The sequence below is a fragment of the Mustela nigripes genome, chromosome 7 (assembly GCF_022355385.1).
Source record: "Mustela nigripes isolate SB6536 chromosome 7, MUSNIG.SB6536, whole genome shotgun sequence".
NCBI lineage: Eukaryota > Metazoa > Chordata > Mammalia > Carnivora > Mustelidae > Mustela > Mustela nigripes.
Genome location: NC_081563.1, coordinates 124,646,911 through 124,664,778, shown reverse-complemented (window position 1 = coordinate 124,664,778; position 17,868 = coordinate 124,646,911). Strand labels below are relative to the sequence as shown.

Sequence of the window (17,868 nt, the reverse complement as noted above, 5' to 3'; positions counted from 1 at the left end):
GATAAGGACCGAGGACCGATCATGACCAAAACCATGGGAGGCTGCAGCATCAAGAGTGCCCAGAGAGCCAAAGTGGCTTACCCAAGGTCACCCAGCAGAGTTCAAACAAGAGTCAACAGTCCTCCCTCCCCTTCCACATTCTCAAGGCTATTCTCAGACAAGGCTACCGTGTGTGCATGCTGAGGGGTCCCACCCAGATCCCCCTCTCCAGGCTGTGCATCCATCCCCGAGGCTGTGAGTGCTCATGCCCCCTCCTCGGCAGAAATCCCCTTGGCTGATGGGAGAAAAGCACAGGAAGCATGGCTCCTCTGCCTCAACGCTCTCTGAGGAAAGCTCCCTGAGGAAGCCGATGGCCTGTGACTGACTGACAATGGTGTGCAAAAGGCCACCCCCAGCCCTGGCCTCAAGATGGGACCAGCTCTGGAGTACTGCTGTCCCTCCAGGGCTCCTCGTGGGATCGGGCTGAAGCAGGTCTCCAGCCGAGACCCCCTCCTTGCTCACCTCCTCCCCCAGCCCTGTCCCAGCGCCCCCATGCCCCTTCTCGGGAGAGCACTCTTTCACAAGCATCCATCCTTGTCTTGGGCTCGGCTTCTAGGAGGCTCAGCCTGACACAAAGACCTCGTTTCTCAAATTGCGGCTCAGCATCTCCCAGACCTCGTTAGACCTGCAAACTTTCTGGCCCCATTCCAGGTCTCGGGAATCAGAATCTGCATTTTAACAAGGTCCTGTGTGATTTGCACACACGTTAAAATTTGAGAAGCTCTGGCTTAAGGTCGGTCACCAGCCAACTGTGGGGACCGTCCGGCCAACATGGCAGTAACAAAATGTGTCCATCTGTGGCAGCAATCTTACAGCTAATGTGGGCATTAGCGAACCCTGATTATTCACTACAGAGGCGAGCCAGCACCCCGACCACCAGTGGGTCATCCCCGTGGCCCATACTCTGGTGAGGGCAGGTTCCATGTCCTTCTGGCTTGAACTCCAACCCCACACACCTTACTTGGTCACCAGAATTCTGCTTCTCTATGGAACTAGTCCGGCATCCACATTAGCCAATTAAAGCCTTTGCCTCTACCCCTTCTTGAGGAGACCCCACCCCCAACACCAGACAGGGGTTCCCCAAGGGCACGCCTGGAGAAGATGCTAGAAAGAGGGGTGGTTAGAATTCTCCAGGGCCCCGAGGGACATACGGAGGGAGAGCAAGGAGGCAGATGTCTCTGCCTTGGAAGAAGAAATTGCTGGCTGCCCTGAATCAGAAACGCCTCTTCAGAGGCTCCTCTCCAGCCAGCCCAGGGCAGGAGTCCCTCATCCTGGTGTGAGCCCCTGAGAGTCCCTCTATGGGGATGTCCATGACCTTTGCAAAACTAAAGGCAATAACCAAGTCCTATGTGCTGAACGGACCCCGGGGCCGGCCCCGGAGACTGTGATAATCCAGACGTGTGTTTAGACAGAAGCACCCTGCAAAGCTCGGTCAACGCTGCCTGTTGCCTGAGGAGGGAAGCGGTTCACCTTTTGCTAATCGTCCTAATTCATTTTTTATTACTAACTTTCCTGTTTTCTATTTGCCATCTGATTGAAGATATTACCAAAGGCATTTAAACAGCGTCAGACCATACCACAATGGCAAACATAACTCTTTTTATTGAAATCTGCATTAATATACATATAATTCCCTGATCACAAAGACCTCATGGTCCACATGTTAGACATTAAGTGAAGGCAGGTTTGACAAGAGGCACAGATACAACTGAAGGTTCTTCAAAAAACAATAAGCCACATCAGGAGGGTGTGACAAAACGGACACTTTCTCGTGCTGCAGGAGAACATGGGTGACCCTTCTGGAAAATGGCAAGACAACCTGAATCAAGAGCCATAGAAATGCTCACCCCTTTGGACCCAGGGGTTCTGCCTTGGCCCATAGCCAGCAGCCTGGGTCTTTCCACAATGGTGGGAATGTTCTTTATCTGCACAGCCCAGTGGCTATAGAGGGCTGGAAATATGGCTAGTGTGACTGAGGAAGTAAGTTTGATTTTATTTGGCTTGATACTAAATTGAAATAGCCACACGTGGCTGGTGGCTATCGTGTTGGACAGGAGAGCAAGCCATCATGGATTCTCTCCTAAACCATATCATCACCTCCGTCTGTCGTCCTGCACCCGCGCTTGCCCCCCATCCAATGTTTTCCCCCAAGATAGTCGCCAAGATTCTTCTAAAAATGCTCCCACGGCCCTTGGGACAAAAGTCAAGCTCCTGGACACAGCCTTCAAGACCTCCCAGGGACAGACAGCCCCGAAGCTCTCAGGGAGCCTGAGATGATCCAGGTGCCGGAGAGGTAATGACAGCCTCGGAGGGGACAGCAGTGAAGGCCTCGCCAAGGGGGTGGCACTGGAGGAGAGAGTTAAAAGCCTCGTGTGTCGGAGTGTGCCAGGTAGGGGGCAATGCTCAAACCAGACGCAGAGCAGCACAGGGTTCTCCCATCGACCCCTGCCTTCCTGAAGCCGGTAATCCAGTGACAGGGGTGCGGCATGAACAGTAAACATAAGGAACGGGCCTATTACACACTGTGAGACGAGAAAAGACAAGACGGGTAAGGGGTTTCTGGGGGACCCAGGTCGGGTAAACAGTTTGCAGCACGGAATCTTTAGAAAGAAAAGTACCCAAATCAACACTGTTCTTGAGTCTGCATACTGGGAGAGTATGCAGGGGCTCTCCCCCATGCTCTAAACTTTTTGGCAAGTAACATAATCTTCATAATTTACAGTTTAATACAAAGAAAGGGGAGAGAAGTCACCAGAAAAATCCTGCTTGCTCAACAGAAGTGTTCCCACGAGCTGGAGATTTTGTTATCTCTGAAGGCCAGACCGACTGTGCCCCAGATACCCCAACACGGGCAACTGAGAGTGACACCTCCCTCCTGAAAACAGCAAGGTCACCACTAGCAGGGAGACGGGAGGTGGACAAAACAGGGGCTGAGGTCTGCCAGCCATGGCCCCAGAAGCCAAACACTGATTAAAATCCACTGCAGCTCTCTCCCTTGGGCTCAGCTGCAGGGGACGGTGACATGTGGTTACAGCAGGAATTCAGATTTGTGAACACCTGCAGGCCTGGGCACCTGGCTGGCTCAGTCCGTAGAGCATGCAACTCCTGATCATGGGGTCGTGAGTTCAAGCCCCATGTGGGCTGTAGAGATTACTTAAATAAATAAGTAAATAAAAATGTAAGAACAAGACACTTGCAGGCACCAGACATGGCCTCTCACGTTTATATGGTTAATCGTCCTGACAACAATGTACAAATAAGACAAGGAAGGCCCAGAGACAACGTGATTTACTCTCAGAAACACAGCCTAGGATGCGTTACAGTGGCCATCTCTGGAAAATATAGCCTCCACACTGATTCATCCATTCTTCCAACATCTTTTTAGTGAGCACCTACTACAGAGACACCACACTAAGGTGCTGGGGACTCGGTGGTAAAGAAAACAAGTCCCAGTGGTCTGAAAGGTGGAACAGACACTCAAATTGTCCCATAGATGCATCGAGCAAAGGGGGGAAAATACACTAGAGGCTGTGACGGAGAATGATGGGATAAGCGCAGTGATTAGGAGGTCGGAGTCTTTGAGAAGGCACAGAAAACTGAGCAGGAGCCAGCTGGGTGGAGAAGGAAGGGAAGAACATTCCAGACAAAGGGAATAGCTCACGCAAAGCCCCTCAGCCTAAAAAGATCATGGTAGGGGAGACTGGGGAGGGGAGGGGGCTAGAAAACAGGAAGAGGGCCAGAGTGGCTAGGGGTCAAGGAGGGAGAGGCTGGCTTTGCCATATCCCCAGCAGGGAGCCGGGAGCCTCAGACAGAGCCACTGGGAGTGAGACAGGAAAAGCAGGCAGGGGCTAGATCACAGTAGGATTTAGGGACCAAAAAAGGCATTTGATGTTATCTACACACCAGGGAAAGCCACTGGAAGGTTTTAAGCAGAGGTCTGATTTAGGTTGGCGAGAGTTCTCCAAGCCATAACAGAGAGCCGTTGAGTAGTTTTTGCCCCTGGGAAAAGGCAGGATGCAATTTACACATCAGAAAGATCTTGATCGTGGCCCGGCCAGCTCCTTGGCTCATCCTGATGTGTGACTTGTGGCCACTGGATAGTAAATGTTCCCAAAAGCTAAGCATCCCCAGCTGGCATGTGGGAGGTGGCCGCCTTTCAGGAAAGCAAGACAAAGCAGCAAATGACAGGATGTGTTGACAGAGCATCGGATAGGCACAAGGCTGTTGGCAGATGGAAAATTGTCCCAGAGAACGCCTCAACAGGGTCGTGGCTTATTGTTAATGTCGAGCCATTAGGAAAACACAATTATGTGCTTCACTGATACTCTAAGACATAATCTGAGACAGAGTGCAAACACTGAGTGCTTCAACCGAAAAGAGAGGGAAGGCAACAAACAGAAGAGCCCCTGGAGGAGACGCCTGCCTCGCACAGGTGGGTGGCCAACCCCTCCAGTGTGTGTGTTTGTTTTCACTCCTGGTCTCGTGTCTCTCATTTAAGGGCAAAGTTTGGCTCTTAGGCATCCACAGACAGATTGGGAAAGGAATTATAATTAACTCTCCCAGGTGCTTAAACATACATTATTATCTCATTTAATTTCATAAGCAGGTAAGCACTGGTAACCCCGTTGTGTAGATGAGGAAACAGGGGGCCGGAGGTATTAAGTAGCTTTCCAAATGCCCTTGCTCCCCTGTCCAGCTTCATCTCTTGACACTGTGGTCCCCTCCTATGCCTTTGTACATGCTGTCCCTTCTACCAGGAATGCTTTTCTCTACCTTCCTCACCTTCAAGCACAGACCGAGTGTATCCTCTAGGAAGGCTTCCTTGACCATGCCAGCCTGGCCTGGTAATCCGATACCCATTTGGAGTTCCTTATTTTCTCCTATCTCTCTAATAATACTGTGGCTCCTCGTGGGCAAGGATCAGGTCTTAAACACCTGTTCCTGCCTGGCATCTAACACAGCCCTGCATACAGCAGGCAGCAAACGTTCTTTGCCTGGCTGAATGAATGAATGCATTTTTTGTAAGTTGCATAGCCGGCATTTGATCCCAAGCCGATGTGACTCCACAGCATATCTCTTGGCCAGAGTTTATGTCTCTGTCTTACGCAGATCAATCAGAAAACATAAACAAGCATAGAATATATTCCAACCGTATGGAGGACTTCCTTCATCCCTCCAAAAAGATCCTGAAAAGCACCACTTCTCTGGGGAAAGCAGGATGTTGTCTATGGGGGTAAAGGGTTAAGCAACTCCTTTTCCTCTCTGCAAGAGAATTTCACCTTTGTTAATTGTCTAGCAGAACTCCCCTGGAAACCTGATGAAGGTAAGATGTTAACTATGTTACTAGGCAACTCTGCTTATGGTAAAAATGACCCCTGACTGGTAAGCTGCATCTGGACTAGAAGTAACTATAAATAAATTATAAATATCTGATAAAGAAACCGAATTTTAGATTTTCCTGAGTGTAGTGACTCTTACAACTGATAGGCCCCCGGCAAGAAACCCTGGAAGGTAGAGCTGTTACAGAAGTTATGGGTCCTTTTGGGGAATAAGGCTTCTGAGCCAGGATGACTTCCAAACCCACATCGTGGGTCTCATTCCCTTGCACCTACACTATAGTCTGCGGGGGTGCTGGGCAGCCAAGAGAAGAGCTGGCGGCCGCCTCCATGGATCGAAGCAGGGGCTGTGGCTGGAACTACTCCTGCGGAGGAGCAGATCCTGTGCCCTGCTGGCAGGTGCTGGGTCCTGCCCACCTCTGTCAAGGACACAGGGACCAAGTGTGGTCCATGTGTGTCCTGTAAGTCTGAATGTTTAACCAAACCTAACAGAGTCCCTGTGGGAGAACAATGAGAAATAAGGGAACCGATCTGGAGAGAAAAGAAACCACCCCAACCAAACCCACCATGACACCTATTCTGAGCTGGAAAGCTCCCGAGACTCTACTATTTGTACCATTTATAAAACACACACACACACACAAAAAAAAAACCTGGGAAGGAGCCTGTGTTCGCTATCCTACAGAGGGCCCAGGTGACTGGAACAGCAGCTGGCCGTAGGAGTGAGGGAGGGCATGACGTACGTGATCTCCCAAGGCCTCACCACAAACCTGGGATGCAGCTGTGGTTATGTGAGAACAATGGAGATCAGAGAAGTTAAATGGTAGATCCAAAGTCACACAGCTTGTAAGTGGCAGGATACGAAGTCAGGCACTTGCACTGAACTCAAAATCACACTTGAATCCACTATCTGGTTTTGCAAAACAATTCACTTACAGCTCAAGTGAATGTACAGAATAGAAACGGGCATGGGGGTTGGGGTGAGAGGACCTCCTTAAATAGTGTAGGTAGCAACCACGAGGCACTCAGTAAATATTCACGAAGTAAATGAGCAACAAAAGGCCCAGGGTCCATATTCCACATTATCAAGCTCCATTTAAGTCAAAACAGCAAAATGGAACAATAAAATTTATGCATGAGATTGACCCTGGGTTATACTACTGAGTAGGATTCATTTCCAACAAGTTTCTAAATCATCCCTGCAAATTAGGCCCAACTTCAAGATAAGCACGTTTTAATTAGCTGTAATATGAAGGCATTCTATTACCAAGTGATGTTTAAGGTTGAAAACCAAGGCAGAAGGCCCAGCTGGGAATCCCCCTGGGCCACAGAAGAGCCAATACATTAAGAGTAAAACCAAGGGGCAAGTTGGTTCCCTCTTCCATCCCTGCAGAGGCTGGGAGCTCGGCCTGACACCACAGAGCCTGCAGGAGAGAGGGGCAGAGAGAGCACTCTCAACTCCGGTCCAGCCAACCAGTTTCTCTGCTGCCTTTTGTAACATGACCTCCTTGGACCTCAGTTTTCTCACCTACAAAATGGGGACATGTGTGCCTGGCAGAGTTCTTATATGAGAATGAGCCGATGATGGGTAAATGCACAGCAAATAAAATGGTGCTTTTTCCACCCTACTTTTCTCCATAAAATGGCACAAAATTTAACAATAAAAATCAGCGAGAGGGGACTTTTTGTTCAAGATGGCAGATAGACATACACTTTTTGCCTCTCCTTTCTTCTAAACAACGCTAGAATGGAAAGAAAAAAGATACACAACAGAACATACACATACATATATATTAATAATTCAGATAGATAGATGGATTAAAATAGAATAACTCCAAAAAACAAAAACATTAGAACACAAGAAAGGGCTGGGGATCAGAAATACTAAGAGTGCTTGGAAGTAAGCAGTCAGACTGACAAAGAAGCCTATCACCTCCAAGGCACCAGCACCCCAACAAAAGACCTCTGGAAAAGCTATTATCCTAACTGAACCCCAGAACATCCCCAAAGGCAGGCAGCAGGAAGCCCTGGGCCAGGGACATGACTGGACTTTTGTGCTAGCCTACAGACCTTGGAGAAGCGACTGTTGGTTCTGCCTCCAGGCTAAAGGCAGGGAGAAGAACTCCAATTAAATGAGAGATGTGCCTTAGGGATTCCCCCCTGTCGTTAGCCATGAGGCAGGAAAAACAAAGTGAACCAGTGCCCTTGGGTGATTGCTGGTCTACCTGAGAAACAGATGCCCCAGCCTTAAGTGAGCTTGTCTGTCCCCTGCACTAAGAGAAGACCCCAGCTTCAAGGGTCATCCCACAAACCATACCCAGGGCACCCAAAATCAACATTCACATTGCTTATCCACAGAATCGTGGATCTCGCAAGCATTGAGGAAACTCACAACTCACAACTACAGACTGATCAGTCTAGACGTCTGTTTACAAGTAAATGTCAGTCATGAGTCACCAGGCATTTGTAGAAAATATCAGCATAAAAAGAGGCCTAATGTGAACAGAACTAACTACCAAGAAAAGAGCTAACACAGGAAACAGAAGATAACTTTTTCTCTTCTGTATTATAATCTTAAAAAAACTGAAGATACTCACATATACTTAAGAAAAAAGAAATGGGATACTCTGATACAAGATCAATCAAGAAACAATACAAAATTCTGGGAAATGAAAAGGTGACAACTAAAGATATGAACTAAAGAATGGTTATGACTAGAAGTATTTCACCCAACTCCCCTCAGGGGTTAGCGTTTGGGCGAGGGGCTTGAGGGCAGTGGGGAGAGGAAATGAGAATGAATGGGCCCTCCATGTTTTCCTTTATATCCTACTATAGTTCTGTGTACCTTACAAAGGATAAAAACAAATTTCAAAAAAAATATGGCAGGACTCAAGATAAAGTGTGAAAATGACAAGAGACTGAAATGAAACTGGAAGTTAACATGCAAAAGACATGCGTGGTATCTTATGATATAGCTACCCGGGACCTACTCGTTTACCTCCAAGCTTCCTGGGAGCCATTGAAGACAATGCGGATAGGACAGTCATGGACAATGGCCAACACTGAGGCAGGGACCAGGTGAAGGGCCTCTTGTTGAAGCTGTGGCAGGACTCCAGCCCAAGAAGAAAGCCATGGTCCCCTACCCAGAGCTAACTCACTTAGGCACGGCCCAGAAGCTTCTCAGAAATCAGTGTGGAGTCCTCCCCGCCACACAAGAAAGTGCATGACATCTCAAGAGAACTTCCTTGGGCACAGAAAATTCCATCAATTATCATTTTTCTTCATTCGGACCTAAGAAGCAATTATCCTCCAGCTCTCATTCCCATCATGAGATAAAGATGAATCCCAGCAAGTGACTCGGAGTTTTTAAAAATCATCAACATGCTGGCCCTTGACTTCCCAAGGGACCCAAGAGGGGAAAGTTTTCTCCCTAAGATGCATCTCCCTGAGAGAGGCACTTTGGTGCTCCCCTTCCTGTGCATTCATCCCCAGATGCCAGGAATGTCACAGCTGTTCCCCTGCACTGAGAACCTCTCTGCCACAGGCTTGTTGCTCATTCTAGCCGGCGCCAGAAGTTTGCTGTTCTACTGTAGCAAGTTGAGAACCACTGACCGGGAAAATGTGGTGCGGCTACCCTAGAGAGTCAGATGCACTGATGCCAATGACTGGATGTTGAGAGAACCAAGACGCACAAGCAGTTCCCTCACCCCGGTTTGGGACAACTCTGAAGTGACCATGTTCCAGGCCAGCTTCTCTACCCACCCAGTGCTGCATCTCTTACTCCCTTCCAGGTACACTTCCTGGGAACTTCCTCCCAAATAAACCCTCCAGGGGAAATTCCCCATCTTAGAGTCTGTTTCCAAGGAAGCCAATGTAAGACTGTCTCCAAGGTGAAAGACACTCCCCCCATAACCTACATGGGGCCTGAAGAACTCAGGGGTCACTGGGATATCTGACCATGTCTGAGCCAAGGCTACATGGCCTAGGCCAGCAACACATCCCTGTTGTTCAAAGCCATGGGCGGGGGGGAAACCTTCCCACATCACAGTCTAGAGCCATGTTCTTCTAAGTGTACTTCCCAGGCCAACAACATCAGCATCACTTGTTATCACTGTGCCTTTTCAGCCTTTCCCTAGACCTACTGAGTCAGAACTTCTGAGAGGGGAACCCGGTGATCTGTGTTTCAATTGCCCTCCAGGTGATTCTGAAGGTTGAGAAGCAGAGCATCCCTGACTACTGGGTGAAATCAAACACAAGACTTTAAACTTTTCCAGCAGCAGAAGACCAAGAGACAGCGGTGGACAAAAGTCTGATGATTCAGCAACATGAGACATTCCTTACTCTGGCTCCACACCTCTGGCTCCGAGGCACTCCTCTACTTACAACCAGGCCAGCTGGAATGGGACACTCTTTATGACAATCTCTGCTGGTGTCCCAGCTCCCCTGGAGGCAGGCCTCCCTGCCTGAGGCTGGCCATACCCCCAAACCACCCGCCAGGTGTCCCTGTAGTAGCTCTTCCCTCTACCTAGGACACCCTTCCAGGAATTCTACGTGCCCCCACATAGCCTGCCCGGCATTTCCTTTAAGACTCTGCCATGTGGGGCGCCTGAGTGGCTCAGTGGGTTAAAGCCTCTGCCTTCGGCTCAAGTCCTGGATCCCAGGGTCCTGGGATCAAGCCCCGCATCGGGCTCTCTGCTCAGCAGGGAGCCTGCTTCCTCCTCTCTCTCTGCCTGCCTCTCTGCCTGCTTATGATCTCTGTCTGTCAAATAAATAAATAAAATCTTAAAAAAAAAAAAAAGACTCTGCCATGTGAGGCCCTTCTACACCCCTGGCACTGCCCCAGACAATTAGATATTTAATTATGACTCTGCATTTTGAGCCAAGCTATAAACCCACACAGCCTTGCGTCTAGTAAACAGACGTTTCCCGTTGAGTGGCTGAGCCTTCAGGACAAGGCTGGGTCCCCTGGCACAGAGTAGGAACTCAATCAGAAGCTGCTGAACATCTGAGAAGCCCAGCAGTAAACGGGTAATTACATATTGGAAAACCCCAGGCTTGTTGCTCATTCTAGCCGGCGCCAGAAGTTTGCTGTTCTACTGTAGCAAGTTGAAGCATCAGGATAATTGATCAAAATTTATTATCCCGTGTTATACAGCATGTTTTCGCTAAGAGATAAAATTACAATTTACCACGACTCATTAAGTTAATAATTACTTACCATATGTTTTTATGGCTGCTCCCAAACCACACTGAAAAATCACTGTGCAGGTTTTTGGTCCGTGTAAATAGGATGGCTGCCAACCACGTGGATACAGAATTTACTGACAGGGAGACGCAGGACCAAAATATTGAACAGGTAGCACAATTCTAAAGTTTCGCCCTGCTCATCCCCGTGACTCTCTAGGGTAGCCGCACCACATTTTCCCGGTCAGTGGTTCTCAAACAGGGGCGCTTTTGCTCCCACAGGGGATACCTGGCAAAGTCTGGAGACGTTTTTGGCTGTCAGGACTAGGCAGGAGGTTCTCCTGGCACCTAATCAGTAGAGGTCAAGGATGCAATGACACATCAGATGATGTACAGGACAGAACCCCCCCCCCTCAAAAAAACAAGGAATTATCAGGTCTGAAGTGTGAACAGTGCTGGGGCGGGGAAACACTGTTCTAGATCAAAGGAAACTTCCATAGATGTTTCTTTCATCAGAGATTCATAGCAACAGTGTGAGGAAGACATTGCTGTCCCCTTGCACAGATGAGAAGACTGAGGTGAGGAGCAGTTAAATGATGTGCACCAGGTCAGCAGCCCACTCCAGCGAATGGTGCAGATGCAATTTGAAACAGTCTCCTCTGACTGATAAAGCCAACTCCCCTCCCACACAGATTCAAGAAGGAAACAGACGCCAAGGAAATGAGCAGCTCTCTGTTAATTCATTAGGCTGAACGGTCCAAGCAGAGACTGCTTCCAACGGAATGCAGGAGAAATCAGATCCAGAACCCAAGGCACAGAAACACCTGCTGTTGGGAGGACCCTTCTCCTGCAGCAGCTGGGACAGTCAGTCCTCCAGCATCCAGGGCTGAAACAGTTTCCCCCGCCTCATAACTTTCAATTGTGCAGCTCTTCATGAGTAGAAATGAAAGCGTTTCCTGCTGGGGCCACATGCGGTATATGCATGACTTCCAACCTCAAGGCAACCCCACAGAGGAGGTGTTGCTGTACCCATTTTGCAGATGAGGAGACGGAAGCACGGGGAAGTTAAATAACTTGCCTGTGCTGATGATGGTGAAGGCAGCATGCAAACCTGGTTCTGCCAGGTTCCAGAACTTACACTGCCTTCACATCTTGCAACTAGTTCTAGGAAATGAGAGAAGCAAAACAGTTGGCCCTATGGAATCACACAGGGCTGGCAGTCCCACAGGGGGATTCCTTGTCCTGTAGGCAAGGACTCAGCTGCTCTTCCAGGCTTTCTGGCTGCTCTCTGTGCTGGGCTCCGTCCTCTGGTCCTACTTGTGCAAGCTCCTCTAGGAATGACAGGTCAGCCAAGAGACTCTTGGCCCTTGCTCTGCCCTGGATTTGATGTGCTCACTGATATCTTTACAGAGCCAAAGAGATGCTAAGTTCCTCAAGCTACAGAGGAAAACTGGCAAGCCCTGAATTCATTAATGCATTCATTAATTCAGCAAATATTTATTGAGTACCATGTGCCAGGCCAGCTCTGGGAATACAAAAGTAAATGTACGCACCGTGGTTCCTGCCCTCTGAAGCATCTAAGGGCACATCTCCTCTGAAAGTAGCACCCTCATCCTTCCTGGGGGTACTGCATTTTACAATTATAAAGGACATGCCCAGGCTTCGTTCATTACATCTCCTTACCACAGCTCGCCATCTCACTAGACTGATGTTCACTGATTTGCTTTCCCTTTGCCAAGAGGGAAACAGAGGCCCAGAGAAGGTCGCTGTCACGCTCAATGTCACCCAGTGGACTGGGGGCAGCAGTGCCAGGCCCGGGCTGTGGCTCCTGACATTCATAAGGTACAGAAGTTTGGCCATAAGGACCCTCAGGACAGATGAGGGGAGGGGCTATGGGAAACACATTTAAGACAGAAAGTAAAGAAGAGCTGCCTCCCATCCTCCAGAGTCCCCGGAACCAGCCATCTCAGCTCAGAGCTCACCTGGCCCAGGTCCACCCACGGGTCCCACCCACAGCCACCTGTGTCCCTGCAGAAAGAAGCGGTGGGGACCTCAGCTACCAGAAATGCTAAGCAGGCCTCATAAATGTCAAGTAGAGGTGAGGTGGGGACAGCACCTCCCACCCCTTGGATTTTCGTCCCAAGGAGACACCGATCATTCACTAGCCGAGCTTGTGTTGATCCCCATCAAATACAAGATGCTGTGCCCAGAGCTGTGTGGGTGGGGAGTTGCATCACTTACCCACGCACACATTTCCTGAGTAGTTGGGGGTCAGGCACTGTGCCAGATGCCGGGAGCCCACAGAAACCTGTACACAAACAACCAAACCACTGCCACACAGTGTGGTCGCTGGACCGCCGGCAGCATCACCCGGGAGCTCATTAGACATGCAAATTCTCACGAAAAGACTTGTATAAAAATGTTCACAGAGGTTTTGTTTATAATGGCCCCGACCTGCAAACAAACCCCAAAATCCATTGGCAAGTGAGCACATAAACCAATTGAGCTACATTTATACCAGGTAATACTACTTAGCAATAAAACAGAACTATGGATATACACAATACAGATTAATCTTGATACCTTGAGCAAAATGAAACCAGATGCAAGGATGTATATGCTGCATACGAAATTCTAGAACTTAAGTATACTTGGTACACTGAAACTGAACATCATAAAGCATTGATAATAGAAATCAGATAAGTCGCTTCCTGTAGAGGCAGGAAAGGAGACTGTGGGCTGGAAAGGAGTATAAGGGAACTTTCTGGGGTATGGTAAATGAGCAAAATCTGGATTGGGATGGTGGTTACGCAGGTGTTCATATTTGTCAAAACTCATGGAACTATGCACCTGAAATTTGCACTTTATCTTGTGTCAATCATATCTCAGTAAAAAATGAGTTGCTATCATTTCTCCTAGATCACAAAGCCACAACTGGTGATTTGAACCCACGTTTGCCCGGTTCCAATGGCCAGTTTCCACTAGCCTGCCATAGTGGAGTGGGGGACCCCCCAGGCAATGCCCAGAGCCTGGTACAGTGCCTTGCCAAAGTCAGAATGAAGGGACTTCACAGATACCCAAGAAAGAGTGTCACATTCTCTCCCTAGTCCTTAAACAGAGACAGAGGCTTGAGGGGAGGGCACCTAAGTGTCAAGCTAGGAGTCAAGAAACTTGGGTTCAGGCCTCAACTCTGCTCTTCACATGCGATGTAAGCTGTAAGTGCATTACCCTGTGACTCAGTTTCCCCTTCTGGGAAGCGAGGAAGAAGGAGAGGATCCGTGGGTCCCAGCATGGGGCCATAGATCCTGGGAGTCCCAGGGCCACAAGCTCCTATCCTCACTGAGGCACTGTTGCTACATGAAAAGAGCCATATGCCTGCCACGCATCTGGTGAGCTACTTCTCAAATGCATGTTAATAGTTATTGTGATTAATAAAATAACATCTATTTCAAAGCAAAAATGAAACCATGGCAGCTTTTGCAGTTATGTATTTTCTCAAACAAAAAATACCAAAAGAACAGCCACTGCTCATGACTTTGGTTTAAAGTGGCTGGAATCTCTGTGTAGAGTATCAATAAGGGGACAGTCACCAAGGAAACAGTTGCCGAGGGCCCTTCCAGGTCAGCTGTCCCATAGTTGTCCGGGATCACTTGGGCAAATGTTTGCCCTTGTGTTTCTCGGGCCTAGGTCCCTGTGGGGGCAAGCCTCTTGTGTGCACTGCAAGGACCAATCCCCCAGTGTGCAGGCTGTGTCCTGGTCCCAAGGGTGGTCATGGCTGTCTCTTAGACCTCAGTTTCTGCTCCAGTTCTGACAGTGAGATCATTTGTAAGAATGGAGCCTGGGCACTTCCCTCCCCGGTCCCTCACCATCAGACCCCTGGTCACAATGCACCCTACCTCCCAACCACCAGCACTAAAGATGACTGTCCACTTGGGATCTGCTACCAAGAGGCATGTGACCCACTCCTAGCCAAGTGACTTCCCCTGCCTCATCCTGCCACAAGCCTGAAGATTAAGAAGGAGGTATCACACCCAAGGGCAAGGTCAGACCTTTCTCTCACCTACCTTGGTGGCCCACCTGGACACACTCTTGGCTCTGGGCCAGGGGTCCTAGATCACAGACAGAAACCAGAAACACCAGCTTCTCATTCACTGAGTGGTTCCCTCCCTGGCCAGGTTTCACACTAGTCCTTGGTGCTGAGTCAGAGCTTTACAGAGCATCAGAATAAAGGCAGGGGCCTCAGCTGGGTGACCATCCCCCCACCCCACCCCCAGAAATCCCTCAGGTGGGACCACCCCACTCTAGTGGGGTTTACAGAAACATCACCCGCAAAAGGAGCACTCTGGGCTAAAGGTCACCCCCCTCCTCACTGAGCCAGAAATCCCGGATCCCCACGCACATCCCCAAACCAGAGGCTGGAACCTTGCCAACTTAATATTCAAAAAAATAAAGCCAAGGGCAGAGGACAGTCCAGCTGCCCTGGGCACCCAAAGGTCTTCTCCTCTCTCAAGACTCCACCTGCTACTTGAATCAATTTTCCCTCCATCAGACTGGAAATAGCCCGAGAACCGGCCTTCTCTTCAGGACACCATCCCCTTCTTCAGCTTCTAACTTTGCCGGTCACTGAACAAAGATAATCACATCCACCCGCTTCGAGACCTCACTCGCCGCCCACCTCGCCCCCGACGCCGCCAGGGTCCACTGGCCCAGGATCCCACTCCCTACCCGGGGGGAAACTGCGGAAGGCTTTGCCCTGTGACCCTAGAAGCCGCTCCCCAGGGCCTGGGGACGCACTCAGGGAGGCCCAGCCCGTAGACCCCGCGTTCGGCGCGGGGACGCCCCCTTCCCGCAGCATCCACACAGCAAGGGACTACAGTAAAGCCGGTGGGTGGGGTGAGGTTGAGACCCCGAGGGCCGCCCATCCAACCACCCGACGCTCACTCACCACGCAGCGCCACCGAGCCCGCGAGTCTGCGCCAGGGCCGCGGGGAAACCCACGCGCGCCGTTCAATCCGGGCTCCGAGTGACGAAAAGCCGCGCTGGGCTCCCGCCTGCCCCGGACCGACGCGCCGACCGCCGGACGCACCCACCGTCTGGCTCTCTAACTAAGTTTGAAAGTTCCCCCCCTCCAGCGAGGGAGGAGATGGTGCAGCTGCCCTTAAACGTCCCGGGCCGGCCTGGGCGTGGGGAGCGGGGATCGGACGCCCCCCAGTCGGGATGCCGGGCACGCGAGCTTCCATTGGAAGGACGCGCCTGGCAGAGCAGCGGGGACCGGGCTGCGGGCTGTGATCTCGGAAAAGGCGGGCGGGCGGGGGAGGGGGCTGTTGTCCCTGGAGGGACCTGGACGGACTCCCGCTCACCGTTCCCGGGAGGGGTCAGGCTTCGACTGTCCATTGCCAGCTCGGAATCCCAGGCCCCGCCGGGCAGTGACGGCCAATTAGTGAACGGCCAGTTAGTGCGCCTCGGCTCCGGGAAGTTAAAGCCCGGACGCGCGAGTTGGTGACCGGGGTGAGGGCTGGGGCGGCGCGGGGGCTGGGCGTGACCGTATGTGGCTGTGTGACGACCAGGCGATGAGTGTGTCTCAGGTCCACCGTGCATGGGTGGCTGTGCCATGACAGTGTGCGCCCGTGTGAGTGACTGTGCGTAAGAGCGTTTGACTGTCGGAGCAACTTCTTTGTGTGACTGTCCCCAGCTGTGACTGGGTGTGACAGGCGATGGGGACATGTAACGGGGTGTGTGGCCTCGTACCGTGTGAATGGGTGACTTGTATGCGGCGATGTGACAGTGTACGTGGGCGAGTTGACTCCATGTCATTGTGTATAAATGACTGTTAGGGTGACTTGTGTGGGACGGTAAGACAGCCTAAGTAGGTGCTTGGCTGCCTATGTGAGTGACAGTGGGTCACTGTGTGTCAGCCTGTGAATGAATGTGAGGCCGTCAGGGGGACGTGGGCGAGCGTGTCACTGTGTCATCGTGAGAGTGACTGTCGAGGTGACTTCTGCCTGTGAACGGAACAACTCAGGGCATGAGTGTAACGGCGAGGTTATCTATGTGAGTGGCATGTGCCCGTCGGCGGGGCTGGCGCGTGAGGGTCCCCGCACATTGGCACCGCCGGCACCTCCCCCCGTGGGTCTCCGAGAGTGCCCCGTCCCGAGCCGCCAGGTGATTCCTGCCCCGCACTCCAGCCCGGGACGCTCCCGCCGCCGCGCGGGGTCCGAAGGCGCGGGCAGGCCGCGCCCGCCTCGGCGCCCACCCCCGGCCCCCGCCTACCTTGCCGCAGTGGTAATAGTCCAGGTGTGCCAGGCCGGCCGGCTCGGCCCCGGGCCGCGCGCCCACCGCGGGCGCCGAGGGGTACAGGCGGACGTCCATGGCGGGCGCGGCGGCGGCGGCGGCGGCTCCCGCGGGCAGTGCCTGGGCGGGCGGCGGGTGGGAGCCAGTGTGCGAGCGGGTGTGGGAGCGCGGGGGGCGGGCCGGGGGCGGGGCCCGGCGGAGCGCCCCGCCCCCGCCCCCGCCCCGCCCGCGCGCGCTATTGTTCCGGCCTCGGGCGCCGCGGAGGGCCGGGGGCCCGGGCCCTGGGGAGGGGTCCCATCCTTCGGGGTGGGCCGCCGCCAGGTCCCTCGCCGGGCTCTGCACCCCCGGGGGTCCGGGAAGGGTGTGCGCCCGTCCAGACGGCCCTTTTCCGTCCCGCTTTCCCCACCAAGGGTGCGGGGAGGAGAAGCCCGTTTGACAGCCCTCCCCAGAAGTGGGACACGGCCCACCCGGCATATTTAGGAAGCGGGGGCGGGGTTGGAAGGCGGTGACAGGTACACTTTCCAAGATGGGTGCTGCCTTGCCTGGGGGACCACGGCCCAGCGCCTGCGGCTGATCTTAGAGGAACCCTCCCTCCTTGTCCCACTGATCCTGATCGTAGTCACTGGGAGAGGGGCTCTGGGAGTTGCCGAGCTTAAACTCTCACTTTACGTTTGAGGAAACTGAAGCAAGGACAGTCACTTCAGTAATGAAGCTCCAAGGGAGCGGGGGCCCACCGCTCCCAAGGACCTAGGTCTGAGCCAACTGGGAGAAGGCAGAGGACCTGCCCCCTTTAATGAAAGGGAGAGGGAGGGCGATAGAAAGGGCCTGGAAACTGAAGCTCTGAGGGTCCAGAATCTACCCCACCCCATCCCGACCCCCCATCCCGACCCCTACCCCAACTTCTCCTGGAGTAGAGAACAGAACAGAAAGGTGACTGAAGCAGGCTCCTTCTCCCACAGAAAAAAAGCCCCCTAGCTCTTCACATCACCTGTGGGAGCTGGCCTGTTCCTCCTCCCCT

At 51.9% G+C, this 17,868-nt stretch overlaps 1 protein-coding gene across 2 annotated transcripts in view; it reads right to left on the bottom strand.

Moving 5' to 3' along the window:
- TOX2 (TOX high mobility group box family member 2) overlaps positions 1–16,928 on the bottom strand; it is a 129,231-nt gene extending 112,303 nt beyond the window's left edge. Inside the window, exon 1 of one of the 2 annotated variants that reach the window (XM_059407048.1) lies at positions 16,830–16,928. In XM_059407048.1, the coding sequence (XP_059263031.1) occupies positions 16,830–16,928 (99 nt within the window). Of the gene's footprint in view, positions 1–15,504; positions 15,660–16,829 lie in introns of those variants that run through there. The other variant, XM_059407050.1, reaches the window with a different exon arrangement.
- Positions 16,929–17,868: the final 940 nt, after the last annotated feature.